The sequence below is a fragment of the Macaca thibetana genome, chromosome 16, assembly GCF_024542745.1.
Source record: "Macaca thibetana thibetana isolate TM-01 chromosome 16, ASM2454274v1, whole genome shotgun sequence".
NCBI lineage: Eukaryota > Metazoa > Chordata > Mammalia > Primates > Cercopithecidae > Macaca > Macaca thibetana.
Window position 1 is genome coordinate 64,752,683 of NC_065593.1, and position 18,231 is coordinate 64,770,913.

General features: G+C 48.8%; 2 protein-coding genes across 3 annotated transcripts in view; one reads left to right on the forward strand and one right to left on the reverse strand.

Annotated features, from left to right (window-relative positions):
• Window positions 1-18,231, forward strand: part of HID1 (HID1 domain containing) — an 85,789-nt gene that overhangs the window by 4,501 nt on the left and 63,057 nt on the right. The window lies entirely within an intron of this gene.
• MRPL58 (mitochondrial ribosomal protein L58) lies at window positions 3,915-16,873 on the reverse strand. Of its 2 annotated transcripts, none has more exons than XM_050764451.1 (6): window positions 15,670-16,873; window positions 10,648-10,684; window positions 5,563-5,622; window positions 4,795-4,877; window positions 4,533-4,723; window positions 3,915-4,255 (listed from the first exon to the last, which is right to left on the reverse strand). In XM_050764451.1, the coding sequence occupies exons 1-6, from the start codon at window positions 15,853-15,855 to the stop codon at window positions 4,171-4,173; spliced, it is 642 nt and encodes a 213-aa protein (XP_050620408.1). In that variant the 5' UTR covers window positions 15,856-16,873; the 3' UTR covers window positions 3,915-4,170. The 2 variants fall into 2 exon arrangements, with proteins under 2 accessions (XP_050620408.1, XP_050620409.1); XM_050764452.1 differs by having other exon boundaries at window positions 4,533-4,702; window positions 15,670-16,858.

An 18,231-nucleotide genomic window follows, 5' to 3' on the forward strand; every position in this document is an offset into this window, starting at 1 on the left:
TTCGCAGTGAGTGTTACAGCTCTTAAAGGTGGCGTGTCCAGAGTTGTTTGTTCCTCCTGGTGGGTTCATGGTCTCGCTGACTTCAGGAATGAAGCCGCAGACCCTCGCAGTGAGTGTTACAGCTCATAAGAGTAGTGCGGACCCAAAGAGTGAGCAGCAGCATTTATTGTGAAGAGCGAAAGAATAGACTTTCCGCAGCATGAAAGGGGACCCAAGCAGGTTGCTGCTGCTGGCTCAGGTGGCCAGCTTTTATTCCCTTATTTGGCCCCACTCACATCTTGCTGATTGGTCCACTTTACAAAGTGCTCATTGGTGCGTTTACAAACCTTTAGCTAGACACAGAGTGCTGATTGGTGTGTTTACAATCCTTTAGCTAGACAGAAAAGTTCCCCAAGTCCCCACCTGATTCAGAAGCCCAGCCGGCTTCACCTCTCATAAGGAGACAGGAATTGTGCTGTAGAGGTCTATGGCCACACTGCCTGCTGAGGCAGGGGACAGTTGTTGCACGGGGCACTGGCTGTGCCGGGTATGCCTCAGTTTGTTGAGGGGCTCAAGGCAGGCCCCTATTCCCGTTTCCCGAAAGAGGTTGTCCATCATTGCTAAATTTAGAATGACATTGTCTTGCCCAGTTTTTGCCTTTCTTACACCAGGGACATATGCCGGGACTTTTCTGTTGACTGATGGTAGAAATGTTTGCTTTTGATTTCCTTTTCTGCATTCCTTTCTTGTGTGTCCAAATTGCCCACAATTAAAGCAAGAGCCTGAGAAATGGGGCATATTCTTTCCTACTCTTAATCCAGCCATAGCCTGAGCTAAAAGAGTAGCCTTATGTAAGTTACCTCCAATGCCAATGCAAGCCTTAATATATTTTGCTAAATAAGGCTTCCCTCTCTGGGGTCTAATAGCAGTTTGACACTCTGCATCAGTATTATCATATGCAAGAAGCTGTATTACATCCTGAGCCATTTTATCAGTTATGGCTTTATACACAGCCTCTTGGAGTGGAGCAATAAAATCAATATACAGTTCTTTGGGTCCTTGTCAGACAGAACTGACATAAGGATATTTTTCCCCTGTAACATTTATCCTTTCTCATGCTGGTAAGCACACAAAGCACAGCTGAACAATGGCAACATCCTCCATTACTGCTTGATTCTCTAATCGACCCCAATTAGGGCCAAGTCCCATTAACTGTTCAAAGGAAGCAGGCACAGGTGGCTGTGCTTGTATGTTTTCCCTTACCTGAGTTTGAGCTTCATCAGCCTACCATGTTTTAAACTGCAAATACCGAGATGGAGTGAGAACAGATTTTGTCAAAGTATCCCAGCCACATGGTATTAATCTACTATCAAGAGCCATATTTTTTAATAGAGTTTGCACAAAAGGAGAGTTCGGTCCGTATTGACTAACGGCTTGCTTAAATTCGGTTAGTAACTTAAAAGGAAAAGTGGCCAATTAGCTGTATTCTGTCCTCTGTACTGGATGATAGTAACAGAAAATTGCCATGCTTCAAGTCTCCCTCGGCTCTAGCTTTTTGAATATAACTTTGTATAGCACCACCAGTTGCTCCAGGTTTTAATGTTGCAACTTCAGAAGCAGTAAGTTTTTCAGCTAATTCATCTTCTCACCCATTTGGAGAGAGAGGAGGTGGCCATTCACTTAATTCAGCAGGTGGAGCAGACAGGCTAATAGAACATACTTTTTTTAGTTTTCCTTTCTTTTCTTTAATCTCCTCCGGTAGCTGTTCCTCACACTCAGAATCTGTAGTTTTTTACACTCGTCCTCCTCTGAATCTGCCTCATCATCTCTTTGAAATGGCTGAAGAGCTGCCTTTATTAGCGCCCACACTGACCAAACAAACTCCAATTTCTGCTCCTTCTTTATACGCCTTTTAAAAATCTCTGCCAATTCTCTGCCATTCATCTAACTCTATAGTCCCTTGTTTCGGAAACCATGGGCAAAACTGCTTTACTGTACTAAAGAGTGATAACAAATTCTGAGTACTAACTTTCACTCCCCCTCTTCGTAATAAACACCTTAAGAAATTTAAATAAGCAGAATATCTGCTTTCACTTTATCCCATTGTTACCCTAGTTCTTCTGAGCACTCAGCTTTCCCGTCAAGCTTTGTTTAGACGCCCTCGGGTGTCCTTTGACCATGCATCCCCCGCTTTCACACGCTCTAGCGTTCCTTCACCAGGGTCTTTGTCACCTCACGTTGGGAATGTTGGGGTGATCAGACCCAACGCCAGGTCACGGGTGCAACAAAGTCTGGCAGAGTCAAAGGAATTAGAAAAAGACAAGTTTGAGAAAGTGGGACCAGGGGGCCATCGTGTGGAGGCTGTGAAGGCCCTGATCTCTGGGAGCCCACAGTATTTATTGTTGCTCAAAGAAACAGGTGGTGAGGATGTGGGAGCTGAAAGGAAACAGTGTATCAAGTGATTGAGAAACATGTAACATATGACTACTTGAGATAATGGGAGTGCTAGAAGCAAGGAGCCAGCAAGTCTAGCTGACAAGCAAGCGCTGCCTCAGCTTCTCTTCCAACACAGCTTTTCTCCCAACTGCTTTCTGTTACCCACGTCTCTTAAAACCTAAACCCCTTGGCTGGGCGCAGTGGCTCATGCCTGTGATCCCAGCACTTTGGGAGGCCGAAGTGGGTGGATCACCTGAGGTCAGGAGTTCAAGACCAGCCTGGCCAACATGGTGAAACCCCATCTCTACAAAAATACAAAAATTAACTGTGCATGGTGGCATGCACCTGTAACCCCAGCTACTGGGGAGGCTGAGGCAGGAGAATCACTTTAACCTGGGCGAAGGAGGTTGCAGTGAGCCAAGATCACGCTATTGCACTCCAGCCTGGGTAACAGAGCAAGACTCCATCTCAAAATAAAAAAACCTAAACTCCTTAACTTGAATTCAAGGCTCTCCACATCAAGCTGGTCTCTCTCCAGGCTCACCTCCCACTGCAATGGTGGATCGCCCTGCATGAATCCACCATTCAGTGCTTCTGCCTTCTTTGTCACCCCCTCCACCTCAGCCTCTTCAGTCTCCTGTGTTCAAACTATTCCCTTCAAATGGCATGTCCTCCTCCCCTCTACTGATGAAAGTCCTATGCCTTTTCCATAGCCCAGCTCAAATGCCCACTTACCTGTCTCAGCCCTCCTACCTGGTTGTGTGTGTGGTGGTTTGTTTGTTTTGTTTTTGACACGGAGTCTGGTTCTGTCGCCAGGCTGGAGTGCAGTGGCGTGATCTTGGCTCACTGCAACCTCTGCCTCCTGGGTTCAAGCAATTCTGCCTCGACCCCTGAGTAGCTGGGATTACAGGTACCCAGCACCTATTTTAGTAGAGACAGGGTTTCACCATGTTGGCCAGGCAGGTCTTGAACTCCTGACCTCAGGCGATCCACCGACCTCAGCCTCTCAAAGTGCTGGGATTACAGGTGTGAGCCACCAAGGCAGTTTCTTTTTTTTTTTTTTTTTTTTTTTTTTTGGTGAGACACAGTCTTGCTCTGTCGCTCAGGCTTAAGTGCAGTGGTTCAATTACGGTTCACTGCAACCTTGAACTCCTGGGGGCTCAAAGTGATCCTCTTGCCTCGGCCTCCCGAGTAGCTGGGACTATGGACATATGTCACCACGCCTGGCTAATTTTTGTAGTTCTTGTAGTGATTAGATCTCCCTATGTTGCTTGGGCTGGTTTTGAACTCCTGACCTCGTGTGATCCTCCTGCCTTGGCTTCCAAAGTGTTTAGATTACAGGCATGAGCCACCATGCCTGGCCTGTGTGTTCTTTCACAGCAGACACCAGCACCCTTTCCTGTTCCCCAGTGCTGTGTCAATAACTGTGCAGCTGATTTAACTGAGAGAAAAGGTAGGAATTGTTTTCTGAAGCATTCTGAATGAGAAGGGAAACCTAATGAGTTTTGAATTTTATTGTGGCTAACACATTAGATGCATTATTAAGGTTTGACAATATGGTGACTGCCTATAAAGACTTTTGCAACCAGTGCCTGTAACCTTCATTCCAAATGAACGTTATTGTGATGGCTCCAATGTTATAGACAAGCATTAACAGCCAAAAAGAAAAAAGGAAATCTCCTTATGGTGTGAAAGGCCTCTCAGCTGCAGCTGCCCTGACACCCAGACGAGCCCTCCCAGCTGCAGAGGGTGATTTCAGTCCATGTCAACTCTCCTGCTTGTCTTTACAGCAGAATGAATTCTCTTTTGTCTCAGCCTTTCCCGATTCATGTTTTCTATCCTGAAAACAAAAAGACTGCAATTAGGCCCAGATGCTCAATCAGTGCTTTTCAAAGTGGCAAGAGGAGTTGGAAGCTCAACGGGAAGCCGGGAAGCCGGGAAGCCGAGCAGTTATACCAGCAGGCACTAGCCCGCAGGCCTCCGTCCCAGGTCAGCATCCTCCTCTTCCTAGAGCTTCTCCCATGGCCGGCCTTGGACTCTCCCCTGCCCCTTCCTTACCTGTGTAGACTCTTGTCCACACAAATCAGTTTATAGCAACTTAGGGCATTTCCTGGTACCTGATTCTCTGAAGTTTAACATCTTCTTTTGTTGGCTCCTTGGGTGTCTCGCTGGCCTCAGCGATCATGTCTCGAATTTTCTGCAGGCAGTCTGCCAGATTCCGGAACTGATAGCGGCTGCTCTCAGAGGTGAGGATCAACTCTCCTAACCTGTTGATCTTGTTTTTATGCTGCAGAAGACAAAGGAAAAACTGGAGTCCTACAGAGTAAAGGTTTAAAAGCCACTGAGGGATTTCTAGGGAAAGAAAGGAATGGTGGTTACCATGATGGCTATCTTCTGCCGCACAGGCTCTGCGATCCAGTCGGCAGTTGCCAAATGGAACCTGACTTCCGCCTTGGAATTCACTGTGGATGAAAGGGAGAAGGGAGCATGGGTGCCTGAGACTTCCAGGAAGGATCAACCCCCGGGTGACCAGTGACCATCCTGAAACAAAGGGAGGCCAGAGACCTAACCATGTACATTCTAGCCTATGTCCAAGTTGGCTATGAACAAGTCTGCAAAGACAGTGAGGCACTCTTGGGCAAAAATAGACTTCCGGTAACTAAGCACCCAGTGCTTCTCTTACAGTTTTACTGGGTTGAAAAAAAAATGGAGGGAACGGGTTGCACCAGAATGAAGGAAACCTGTTCTTGGAGCTGGCTGCCACCTCACACTGCGATTTCTCTTTGTTTAGACTCACAAGCCGATCCTAGTCCTAGCAACCCACAGCTGAATGTCTGAGAATCAGACCACATTCAAAAGAATAGAGAGGATTATTATAAGCCAGCAGTATTAAAGCTTCTGCTGAAAAATCCCAGCACTTTGGGAGGCCCTTTATTCGAGACCATATGAACACGGCGAAACCCCGTCTCTAAAAAACACAAAAAATTAGCCAGTTCGGCGCCTCCCAAGGGAGGCCACGGGAACGCGGGAGGCCTTGCAGTGAGCTACATTTTCCAAAGCAAAAAAAAAAAAAAAAAAAAAAAAAAAAAAGCAAAAATCAAGGAACCACAGAGTTCCTCAAGCCCACCTCCCACCTTTTTTCCGTACCTTTGTTCACATTCTGCCCCCCAGGACCACTACTCCGACAATAAGATATTGTCAAGCGATCTGTAAAACAGAAGAAAGTACACACACAAAACTGATTACCTCATGGCAAATGTGCAAACTGCTAATTAACTATCAACACAGCTATCCCTATTATATATCTTTCTCTTTCAATGACTTTTTTTTGTTTGTTTGTTTGAGACAGAGTCCCACTCTGTTGCCCAGGCTGGAGGGCTGTGGCGTAATCTCGGCTCACTGCAACCTCCACCTCCCGGATTCAAGCAATTCTCCCGTCTTAGCCTCTTGAGTAGCTGGGATTACAGGCGCGCGCCACCACACCCGGATAATTTTTATATTTTTAGTAGAGACGGGGTTTCACCATATTGATCAGGCTGGTCTCAAACTCTTGACCTCATGATCCACCCGCCTCGGCCTCCCAATCAATGACTTTTATATACAGTCATCCCTCAGTAGCTATCAGGGATTGGCTCTATGACTCTTGTGGATACCAAAATCTGTGAATGCACAGTCCCTGATATAAAATGGTATATTTGCAAATAAGCTGCACATATCCTCCTGCATACTTACAACCATCTCTAGATCGCTTATAACACCTAATATAAATGCTATAAACACTATGTAAATACTTGTTATACTGTATTTTTTTGTGTGGTTTTTTTTTTTTTTTTTTTTGAGACAGAGTCTCACTCTGTCACCCAGGCTGGAGTGCAGTGGTGCACGGTCTCTGCTCACTGCAAGCTCCGCCTCCCGGGTTCATGCCATTCTCCTGCCTCAGCCTCCCAAGTAGCTGAGACTACGGGTGCCCGCCACCACACCCAGCTAATTTTTTGTATTTTTAGTAGAGGTGGGGTTTCACCATGTTAGCCAGGATGGTCTTGATCTCCTGACCTCGTGATCAGGCCTCAGCCTCCCAAAGTGCTGGGATTACAGGCGTTGAGCCACTGCGCCCGGCCTATACTGTATTGTTTAGGGAATCATAAGAAGAAAAAAATTCTAGCCGGGCGCGGTGGCTCAAGCCTGTAATCCCAGCACTTTGGGAGGCCGAGACGGGCGGATCACGAGGTCAGGAGATTGAGACCATCCTGGCTAACACGGTGAAACCCCGTCTCTACTAAAAAATACAAAAAAATAGCCGGGCGAGGTGGCGGGCGCCTGTAGTCCCAACTACTTGGGAGGCTGAGGCAGGAGAATGGCGTGAACCCGGGAGGCGGAGCTTGCAGTGAGCTGAGATCCGGCCACTGCACTCCAGCCCGGGCGGCAGAGACTCCGTCTCAAAAAAAAAAAAAAAAAAAAAAAAAGAAGAAAAAAAAATTCTGCACAAGCTGCAACCATCCTTTTTGTTCTTTTTCAATTTTTTTTTTTTTTTTAACAGTCTCACTCTGTCACCCAGGATACAGTGCAGTGACGCAATCAAAGCTCACTGCAGCGACCATAGCTCACTGCAGCCTCAAACTCCTGAGCTCAAGTGATCCTCCTGAGTCAGCCTCCCAAGTAGCTAAGACTACAGGCATGTACCACCATACCCTGCTGATTTTTTTTTTTTTTTAATTTTTTGTAGTTACGCGGTCTTGTTATGTTGCCCTGGCTGGTCTCAAACTTCTGGGCTAAAGTGATCCTCCCAAAGTGTTGGGGTTACAGGTGTGAGCCACCGTGCCCAGCCTCTTTTTCTTTTTTCTTTTTTTTTTTTTTTTGAGACGGAGTCTCGCTCTGCCGCCCAGGCTGGAGTGCAGTGGCCGGATCTCAGCTCACTGCAAGCTCCGCCTCCCGGGTTCACGCCATTCTCCTGCCTCAGCCTCCCGAGTAGTTGGGACTACAGGCGCCCGCCACCGAAATTAGGCTAGTTTTTTGTCATTTTTTAGTAGAGACGGGGGCTTCACCTGTTAGCCAGGATGGTCTCGATCTCCTGACCTCGTGATCCGCCCGTCTCGGCCTCCCAAAGTGCTGGGATTACAGGCTTGAGCCACCGCGACCGGCCGCCCAGCCTCTTTTTCAAAGATTTTTGATCCACAGTTGGTTGACTCCGTGAATGTGGAACTCACAGATACAGAGGGCCAACTATATATATAAATGTAACATCTGGGTCAGTGAAGCTGGAGATTATTCAGATGTCAAAACTGAAATTAGAGTAAGTAATTTTCTCAAAGTCACACAGATAGCAAAAGTAAAATCAGGACTTGGCTGTCTGCTTCTAGCCCCGTACATTCCACCTGATCTGCTGCCCTCACTTTTTGCTGCTTGTTTTCTGTTTGTTTTAAAGCAAGGATTATTTCAAAAGTTCAAACTAAGGGACGGAGTTAGTTTCATCCAAGATGTGGTGGATGTGGAATCTCAACAGACTATATAAGCTCCAAGAGGGCAGGACTGTGTTTTATTCATGGTGTGTTCATGGCTGTTCCCTGGGCCTAGCTCACGGTTAGTGTTAAAACATCTGTTGGATGTATGAGGAGCTGGGAGCTCTAGCTTCAAACACTGGCTCCATCACGAAGTGACCATGATCTTGGCAAAGTCTCATTGTTTTTCTTGGTCTAATTTTTGTTTGTTTTTAATCTGTAAAATTAGGTTTCATCCTTCCCTTTTTATAATTAATGAGAAGCAGTCTTGTCATATCTGAGGAATGGAGGGAAGGCATTATATTGGGAAAATCTGAGTAACTGCAAGAAGTTTGGGTGGCAAGGAACTGTGGCACCATGGTGGCAGAGAGCTGGCCTCAGTGAGCAGTAGTGACTCATCTTGGGACTGCTTTTAAGAGGATTTCCTCCTTTGGAAAAATCAAATTAAATCCACTTTCTGACTAGGTAACAAGTGCACGTGCCACTGCAGGGGAACAGTTCTGCCATGGTGATCGCTGGCAACCTTGCACATGGGCAAAGCTTGAGCTGCAGCTGACTGAAGTCTTTATAGGAATGGAATGCTTCGGGATTCATGAGTGTGGGAGGCTGGTGAGGAGCTACTACCAGGCCACTGCCCACTTGCCTGCCTGTCTCCCCCTAGGAGGCTGTCACGAGACACTTCTCTTCACCTCCAGTTCTGATGAGATGGGAGGCTTTCTGCCTCCTCCCCTACACACATGCTGCCCTTACGGCACAGCCTCGTTTTTATTTTTTGAGACAGGGTCTCACTCTGGCACCCAGGCTGGAGTCCAGCGGCACAGCAGCCTCAACATCCCAGGCTCAAGCGAACATCCCGGGCTCAAGGGATCCTTCGACCTCAGCCTCCCAAGGAGCTGAGACTACAGGCAGGCACAGCTTCAAGCTATAAAACTGCTTTGCTGCAGCATGTGGCTCCTCAGCCACAGGGTATCCTGTCCCTTGGGTTGTGGTCATCTGGCCTCTGTTTCAGAGTCATCTTGAGCAAGGGCCACAGGAAACCAGTACCTTTGGTTGCTCTTCCTTGCACTGTCTATGGAAGTCATACACTGTCTGAATCTCAAAAAGGCTCATTGTTTCTTTACAGGCTGTAACTGTTAGGCCTTGCTTATGCTTGACAGGTACAAAATTTTACAGTTATGCAAATGGTTTATTTACATGAAAATGTCTCTCACTCTTGTCTCCTAGCCACCAAGTTTGTCTTATCTCTCTATTCCTCCAGGCAGTCACTGCATTCCTTTCAGATCTAGATATCTTTCTACACAGATATGGATATAAAAATAGACACAGATATATTGATACAGATATTCAGAAATAGATATTTCAGGCCGGGTGCAGTGGCTCATGCCTGTAATCCCAGCACTTTGGGAGGCTGAGGCGGGCAGATCACGAGGTCAGGAGATCGAGACCATCCTGGCTAGCACAGTGAAACCCCGTCTCTACTAAAAATACAAAAAATTAGCCGGGCATGGTGGCGGGCACCTGTAGTCCCAGCTACTCAGGAAGCTGAGGCAAGAGAATGGTGTGAACCTGGGAGGCGGAGCTTGCAGTGAGCAGAGATTGTGCCACTGCACTCTAACCTGGGCGACAGAGCGAGACTCCGAAAAAAAGATATTTCAGAGATATAGATACGTAAAACACAAATGGTAGCTTATAAACTCTCCTGTGTCTTCCTCTTTCGATTCATCTATTGTGAAGAGTGCTCCACGTCATGAGAATGTCAAGAGCTCTCCACTCAGGTGGCACACGGCACAGTATGATGTGAGTGGCCACGCCATCATTTATTTGCTATTCTAAATAATGCTACAAAGATTCTACTTCTGCACACCCAGAGACGGTCTCTTCAATTGGGCTGGAGAGATCTGGAAGGAATGTGTGAGGGATGAGAGAAATGACTGATTTTTTCTTTTCTTTTTTTCCTCTGAGACAGAGTCTCGCTGTGTCACCCAGGCTGGAGTGCAGTCGTGCAATCTCAGCTCACTGAAACCTCTGCCTCCCAGGCTCAAGTGATTCTCGTGCCTCAGCCTCCCGAGTAGCTGGGATCACAGGCACACTCAGCCAATTTTTGTATTTTTATTTTATTTGAGACTGGGTCCCGCTCTGTTGCCCAGGCAATGGCAGGATCTTGGCTCACTGCAACCTCTGCCTCCTGGGTTCAAGCAATTCTCCTGCCTCAGCCTCCCAAGTAGCTGGGATTACAGGCATGCGCCACCACACCCGGCTAATTTTGTATTTTTAGTAGAGATGGGGCTTCGCCATGTTGGCCAGGCTGGTCTTGAACTCCTGACCTCAGATGATCCACCGGCCTTGGCCTCCCAAAGTGTTGGAATTACAGGCGTGAGCCACTGTGCCTGGCCAAATTTTTATATTTTTAGTAGAGATGGGGTTTCACCATGTTGGCCATGCTGGTCTCAAATTCCTGGCCTCAAGTGATCTACCCACCTTGGCCTCCCAAATTGTTGCGATTACACGCATGAGCCACCATGCCTGGCCAACTGATTTTTAAAAAATTTTTTATTTTTTCCAGACAGAGTTTTGCTCTCATTGCCCAGGCTGGAATGCGATGGCACAATCTTGGCTCACTGCAACCTCCACCTCCTGGGTTCAAGCGATTCTCCTGCCTCAGTCTCCCGAGTAACTGGGATTACAGGCACATGCCACCATACAGCCAACTGATTTTTAAGAAAACAAAATTACTTACTTAGAGGGATGTCACTGTCGGCTTGCTTTGCACCATCCTGTAATGTAACGTACACACTGTCAAATAAGTATTACCTGCTGGGTAACTCCTAACTGGTTCAAGGCAACAAAGAAATGATGTAAAGTCACAACACAAACATTATACATTAGTATTTTCGGGTCCCCTGCAAAATCATATCACAATGACAGAAAAAGCATCCTTAGACTCCAGAGGTACCACCTCAGAAACACTCCTCTAGGAGAATGGATCTGATGTCTCCAGCCTTCCCTGCCCTAGCCTTAGCTAGTGTCAGGCACCATCAGAGGCCTGGCTCCAGCAGGAGGAGGAACCACAGGGCACATGCATCAGGGAGCCTCCAAAAGCAACACCCTCTGTCAACCTGGAGCAACAAGCCTGGCAGGCCGGCCGGGCGCGGTGGCTCAAGCCTGTAATCCCAGCACTTTGGGAGGCTGAGACGGGCGGATCACGAGGTCAGGAGATCGAGACCATCCTGGCTAACACAGTGAAACCCCATCTCTACTAAAAAATACAAAAAAACTAGCCGGGCGAGGTGGCGGGCGCCTGTGGTCCCAGCTACTCGGGAGGCTGAGGCAGGAGAATGGCATAAACCCGGGAGGCGGAGCTTGCAGTGAGCTGAGATCCGGCCACTGCACTCCAGCCTGGGTGACAAAGCGAGACTCTGTCTCAAAAAAAAAAAAAAAAAAAAAAAAAAAACACCCTGGCAGGCCACCCTGTTCTTTCCGGGCCACAGGAGACTCCCACACGACGCAGTCCATCTTGGACAGTGACTGTAAATGCACCCTGAGGGCTTCTGTCAAACTAACTACTCACTCGAGGACTTCTCACCTCCATGTCTCTCTCTCCCTTACCGTTCCTCAAGCAGCAATGCCCTTCAGCCTTAAATCTTTGTATCCACAAGGCCCAGTGCAAACGCCACCCACTCCAAGGCTTTTCTGGCCCTCCAGGCTCAAAGCATCAGTATCCTCAGGTGCACTCTCCCTAACTGCCTTCATTTCTTTTTTTTTGAGACGGAGTCTCGCTCTGTAGTCCAGGCTGGAGTGCAATGGTGTGATCTCAGCTCACTGCAACCTCTGCCTCTTGGATTCAAGTGATTCTCCTGCCTCAGCCTCCTGAGTAGCCGAGATTACAGGCACATGCCACCATGCCCAGTTATTTACTTATTTTTTTTTTGTATTTTTAGTAGAGATAGGGTTTTACCATGTTAGTCAGGCTGGTTTCGAGCTCCTGACCTCAAGTGATATGCCCGCCTTGGCTAGGATTACAGGCATGATCTGTCCCCCAAAGTGGTAGGATTATAGGTGTGAGCCACCATGCCCAGCTTGCCTTCATTTCTTTTATCTTAGAATTATTTGGGAGTTGGCCTGGTGCGGTGGCTCATGTCTATAATCCCAGCACTTTGGGAGGCCGAGACGGGTGGATCGCTTGAGATCAGGAGTTGGAGACCAGCCTGGCCAACATGGTGAAACCTCCCCTCTACTAAAAATACAAAAAAATCAGCTAGGCATGGTGGCACACACCTGTAATCCTAGCTACTCGGGGAGGCTGAGGCGGGAGGGTTGCTTGAATCCAGGAGATGGAGGTTGCAGTAAGCTGAGATCATGACACTGCACTCTTGCCTGGGACACTGCACTCCAGCTTGGGTGACAGAGCGAGACTCCATCTCGAAAAAAAAAAGAAAAAGAATTATTTGGGGTGAAACCCTCATCCTACTCCACCTGTCTGCAGCACTGAAGATCATGGGCCACACCCTCCTTCCTGAAGCATGTTCTATCTGTTCCTTCTGAGATTTTCCTTTTACCTTCCTAGGACTCTTTCTCACTCAGATAGCTCTTTGCAACTTTTAAACACTGACATGCCCTTGAAATACTTCTCTCTCTCTTTCTTTCCCTAGAATACTTCATCTATGCTGATGAGAATAGCCTGTTTTTTGTTTTTGTTTTGAGACGGAGTCTCACTCTGTCGCCCAGGTTGGAGTGCAGTGGTGCAATCTCGGCTCACTGCAACCTCTGCCTCCTGGGTTCAAGTGACTTGTCCTGCCTCAGCCTCCTGAGTAGCTGGAACTATAGGTGTGTGCACCACGCCTGACTAATTTTTGTATTTTTAGTAGAGACGGGGTTTCACCATGTTGTCCAGGCTGGTCTCGAACTCCTGACCTCAAGTGATCTACCCACCTTGGCCTCTCAAAGTGCTGGGATTACAGGCATGAGCCACTGTGCCTGGCCAGAAAATAGCCTGTTTTTGACACCCAACTTTCTGGCTCAAACTCAAACCTTTCTCCTCAACTCCATACCCATATACCCAACGACTACTCAGCATCTCTTCTCAGATGTCTAATGGACTCAAACCTTAAGTCTCCTCAGAGGACTTCCCTTACTAACAAGCTGAGGTAGCCTCAGCACTCTGTTGCAGCACCCTGGTCTATTCATCACACTACCTCTCACTACCTAATGGTTTCCCTATTTGTTTACTGCCTCCTCCTTCCACTAGAATTAAGCTCCACAAAGGAGAGAGATCCTGTCTGTTTTGTTTATCATGGCTGTATATGCTAGACTGAAGTAGTGACTGACACAGTAGGTATACAATAAACATCTCTCATCTCAGTTAATAGCAACTCAATCCTTTCATTGCTCAAGGCCCCAGACCTGGCTGGGCATGGTGGCTCATGCCTGTAATCCCAGCACTTTGGGAGGCTGAGGCGAGCAGATCATTTGAGGTCAGGAGTTTGAGACCAGCCTGGCCAACATGGTGAAAACCCTGTCTCTACTAAAAATGCAAAAATATGAGCCGGGCATGGTGGTGCACGCCTGTAACCCCAGCTACTCAGGAGGCTGAGGCACAAGAATCACTTGAACCCAGGAGGCAGAGGTTGCAGTGAGCTGATATCACGCCACTGCACTCCAGCCTGGATGACTGAGTGAGACCCTGTCTCAAAAAAAAAAAAAAAAAAAAAGGGCCAGGCATGGTGGCTCACGCCTGTAATCCTAGCACTTTGGGAGGCTGAGGCAGGCAGATCACGAGGTCAGGAGATGGAGACCATCCTGGCTAATACGGTGAAATCCCGTCTCTACCAAATAAATAAATAAATAAATTAGCCAGGTGTGGTGGTGGGCGCCTGTAGTCCCAGCTACTCAGGAGGCTGAGGCAGGAGAATGGTGTGAACCCGGGAGGCAGAGGTTGCAGTGAGCAGAGATGGTGCCACTGTACTCCAGCCTGGGCAACAGAGCAAGACTCCGTCTTAAAAAAAAAAAAGGCCCCAGACTTCAATTCCTCTTTTATTCTCACTTCTCATATCCAATCAGTTAGCAAATCTTGCAGGCTTTCTTTCCAAAATATGTCTAGAATTCTCATGACTCCTGCTGCTTCCACCCTGCTTATCATCTCTTGCCCTATACTGCAATCTCCTTACTTGTCTCCCTGATCTTGGCATCCTCCATCTGTTCTCTATAAGGCTCTCTGAGTGATCCTTGTAAAACTAAAATAATTCCATTCTCCTGCTTCAAGCTCTCCAATAGGTCTGCCTTACATTCAAAGGAAAGGCTGGAGGCCAGTAAGTCCTAGAAACAGGCCTTTTCCCAGCCATCCCTCTCTTTGGCTTTTCCTCCTGACTCGCCTGCTGAGCCACACCTAGGGACTGCTACTGCCTTCAGGTTATTACACTTTCCCTTCCCTCTGCCTGCGATGCTCATCTCCCCGCTATTCTCATGACTTGCTGTCTGGCTTCTTCCAGGTTGTTATTCAAATGTCACCTCATTGAGGGCCTTCTTAGACAATCTTACTTAAAGTTGCCATCCTACTCCCTACCTCTGGCACTACTTCTGCCTTCTTGGCTTTATTTTCTCCAAAGTACTACCTCACATATTAGTCCATTTACTTATTGTCTGTCTCCCTCCACCAGAACATAAGCTCCACAAGCTTTAGAATTTCAATTTTGGGCCGGGCGCGGTGGCTCAAGCCTGTAATCTCAGCACTTTGGGAGGCCGAGACGGGCGGATCACGAGGTCAGGAGATCGACACCATCCTGGCTAACACGGTGAAACCCCGTCTCTACTAAAAAATACAAAAAACGGCCGGGCGCTGTGGCTCAAGCCTGTAATCCCAGCACTTTGGGAGGCCGAGACGGGCGGATCACGAGGTCACAAGATCAAGACCATCCTAGCTAACATGGTGAAACCCCGTCTCTACTAAAAAAATACAAAAAACTAGCCGGGCGAGGTGGCGGGCGCCTGTAGTCCCAGCTACTCCGGAGGCTGAGGCAGGAGAATGGCGTGAACCCGGGAGGCGGAGCTTGCAGTGAGCTGAGATCCGGCCACTGCACTCCAGCCTGGGTGCCAGAGCGAGACTCCGTCTCAAAAAAAAAAAAAAAAAAAAAAAGAATTTCAATTTTGTTTGCTACTCCATCCCCTAGCCTAGCACAGCTTTTGTTGAGTGAGCGAGTGAATTAATGAACAAATGAATGGATAGTCTTTTCCAGTCCTGTAAGTGGAAGCTCAACAGGTTTGGGTGGGTCTTATCTCTCTTGCTCCGGGGCTTGATTCAGTGCCTGCACACAGCGGGCTAAATAAATGCTCCTGAAGGAACGATCGAGAAGCCGTTTTATTCGCGTGTCCTGGGGTTACTGGAGGCAATGGTCAGTGTAACGTCCCAAAGGGTAGCAAACAACCTGGCAGCCTCTTGCCTTTATTGTCCGCCTTGGGGGGGCCAGAATGCCCATATTTCCCCTTGGGACTGGAATTTGGTCTTGAGGGCCAAGGAAACGAACGTGGAAAAGCTGGCGGCCCCGAAAGAAGTATACCCAGCCGGCCTTCTCGGCTCCGGCACATCTCGCGCTACAACAAGCACCCCACTCCCGGCCAGGTTAGCGCGGACAGCCAGCCCCCTCCCGCGGCGACCGTCACGCAGCCCCCCGACGTAGCTCCACATCCGGCCAATGGGGCCCGGAGTTCCTAACGCCACCCAACAGCCTAACAAAACGCCCCTTCCGTCCAGTCCTTCCCGGCTCACCGGGACCCTCCAAGCGGTGTCCGAGCCCTGAGATTCGGGGTAGAGCTTGTCCAGGCTGTAGATGCTCTTGAACTCAGTGCCATCTTTCTGCTTGTGCAGCGCCCGGCGTGGGCACCGTGTGGGCGGTGGGAGCAGCCAGACTCCGGCTCGCTTCAGGCTCCAGCGCAGGCACCCGGTGGCCGCCATGCTTGGGTCTTGCGACTGTTTCCGGCGGGCGCTTTCTCCCAGCGGTCCGCAAACTCCAGTGGCCCTCAACCTTTGGTTCCGCGCAGTTTCTAGGGCCCGCCGAAGGGAGGCGGCAAGCTGGGGTTCCGGCTATGCTCCCGGGCCGGCCGCCTCCGGGAGGCCTGGTTGGCGGGAGAAGACGGTGGCCAGACAGCGAGCTACTACAGGAAGAGTGTCCCGATCTTGTGTGCCCGAGAAACACCACTTCTCTCCCTTTCAGAGTCCGTGCCCTCCGCCTGGACCGCCCCCTGCCCAATTCAAACATCAGCGAGGCCTGCCCGGCAAGCCTGGGGCGTCTCCCGCCCCGCGCTTCCCAGTCCCTTTACTCTGCTCTAATTTATCTTTTTTCTCTTCCTTTACAAAAATCACTCAGTCCTAATTGTCTAATTGCTGTCTCCTAGCTGGAATGTGAGCTCCAGGAGGGCACCGGCTCACTGCTGTATCCCCAGCACCGAGAACATGGCACATCGTGGACACCTCATGAGTACTGATAAAATGAATTCTGTAGGAATGTATTTTTGAAAGCTGGGTTCTGGTAGACCTGAGTTTTAGGAACGCCAGCCTCTTTTTACAAGGCAGCCTATGCGCAAATTCCCCGCTGAGCACGTGTGTGTAATGGCTTGTACCCAGCAGCTCTGCAGGACAAATACCAGATGGGAGGAGGAGGCAGGTCACCAAAGAAAGGTTCGCAAAACGTGGAACGTCATCCCCCGCCCTTCAGCTTTATGGAGCAAGATGGTGCTTTCTTCCAGCCAGGAGAGAGGGAGCCCCTGGGGAAGTAGGGAGAGAATTCAGAGAACTGCTGGCTAACTGGAACCCTTTCATAGCGCCGTTAAGGGCTGAACTACACACAAGTTCCAATTCTGAAAAAGGTTCAAAGTCGAGCAAGCAGTGTTTGAAAACAGCTAAACCTTAGTTAAGTTATTTTGTTGAGAGGCAATGTGGTAAATGGAAACAAGGCTAAATAAATGTTCATAATTATTAGTAATGCTAGCGATTGTTTCTTAATGTAGAGTTCTATTTTTAGAAACAAGCATAATTCTCTAGAAAAATGTGCCCCCGGGGATGATGGCTGATTTAAACAGGAGATTGTTATCAAACCAAGCTTTTACCATCTCAGCATCATTGCTACAGCAAATCTTTAAGAAGGAATAAACCACTTTCCAAGCACTGACTTTATAAGCTCAGATAGGAAGGGGTGACAATTGACATATCTCGCGCTCTAGGTTGGGAGGAGTCTCTGCCCTGTCTGACTTAGTCCCAAGACCTCAAAGGGAATAGAGGCATCTCCATGGCAACTGGAATAAGCTGCTCAGGGGAGCAAAACCAGGCATTCACTCAGTTCCGGGGCTAAGGGGTTATAAGTAATAAAGTCAGAACCTTTCCATGACATCATTGCTCTGAGGCTGGGCTCCAGCTCTGCACCTGACCCAAGGCAACAGGAAAAGGAAGCTGCAGGTTTCCATGGCCCCAAATAAACACAGCCTGCTCGGGCCATCTGGTGGCCTGGATTCTGGGAGAGGAGGTGGGTAGAGGAGAGAATGAGACAAGCTGCCCTGGGGTGGAGAGAGGAGCAGCTGGTGAGCTCCTCTTACCTGCTGCCGCTGTGAACTATCCAGAATGGAGGCCCTGGGAGAAAAAGGCCAGAAAGGGGCCACCTGTTCTCCCAAAAAGATGGGCCCTAAAGGCTGAGGCCAGTCTTCCCTTTCTCCTCCTTGGTTCTCTATAGGCTGAGATGGTGCTTCAGGGAGGGGACATTCATGGGGGAAGAGGAAAGAGGTCATTCCTGGCAGCTGAGGAACTTGCAGACACCAGCCCTTCTATAGGGCCTATGAGTTGCGGTACTATTCCTATGTAGGGGGTCCACAGAATTCCCCTTTCTTCTTCTCTGTACTGCCCTGGGTCAGATGGCCTCTTTTTGGTTTTTTTTGGGGTTTTTTTGAGATTGAGTCTCGCTCTGTTGCCGAGGCTGGAGTGCCGTGGCGCCTATCTCAGCTCACTGCAACCTCTACCTCCTGGGTTCAAGCAATTCTCCTGCTTCAGCCTCCCGAGTAGCTGGGACTACAGGCGCGCACCACTGTGCCCAGCTAATTTTTGTATTTTTAGCAGAGACAGGGTTTCACCATGTTGGCCAGGCTGGTCTCAAACTCCTGACCTCGTGATCCGCCTGACTTGGCCTCCCAAAGTGCTGGGATTACAGGCGTGAGCCACCATGCCCGGCCAGATGGCCTCTTAAAACTCATCATTGACCAGGTGTGGTGGCTCTCACCTGTAATCTCAGCACTCTGGGAGGCCAGAGTGGGTGGATCACCTGTGGTCAGGGGTTCAAGACCAGCC

Excerpts from the sequence above, each read along its gene's own strand:
- MRPL58 (XM_050764451.1), bottom strand. The coding sequence starts at position 15,855 with ATGGCGGCCACCGGGTGCCTGCGCTGGAGCCTGAAGCGAGCCGGAGTC. Across the intron at positions 4,878-5,562 it reads GGGGCAGAATGTGAACAAAG|TGAATTCCAAGGCGGAAGTC; the intron begins GTACGGAAAAAA and ends TTTCATCCACAG. Across the intron at positions 4,724-4,794 it reads GGCAGAAGATAGCCATCATG|TTTTTCCTTTGTCTTCTGCA; the intron begins GTAACCACCATT and ends GTAGGACTCCAG.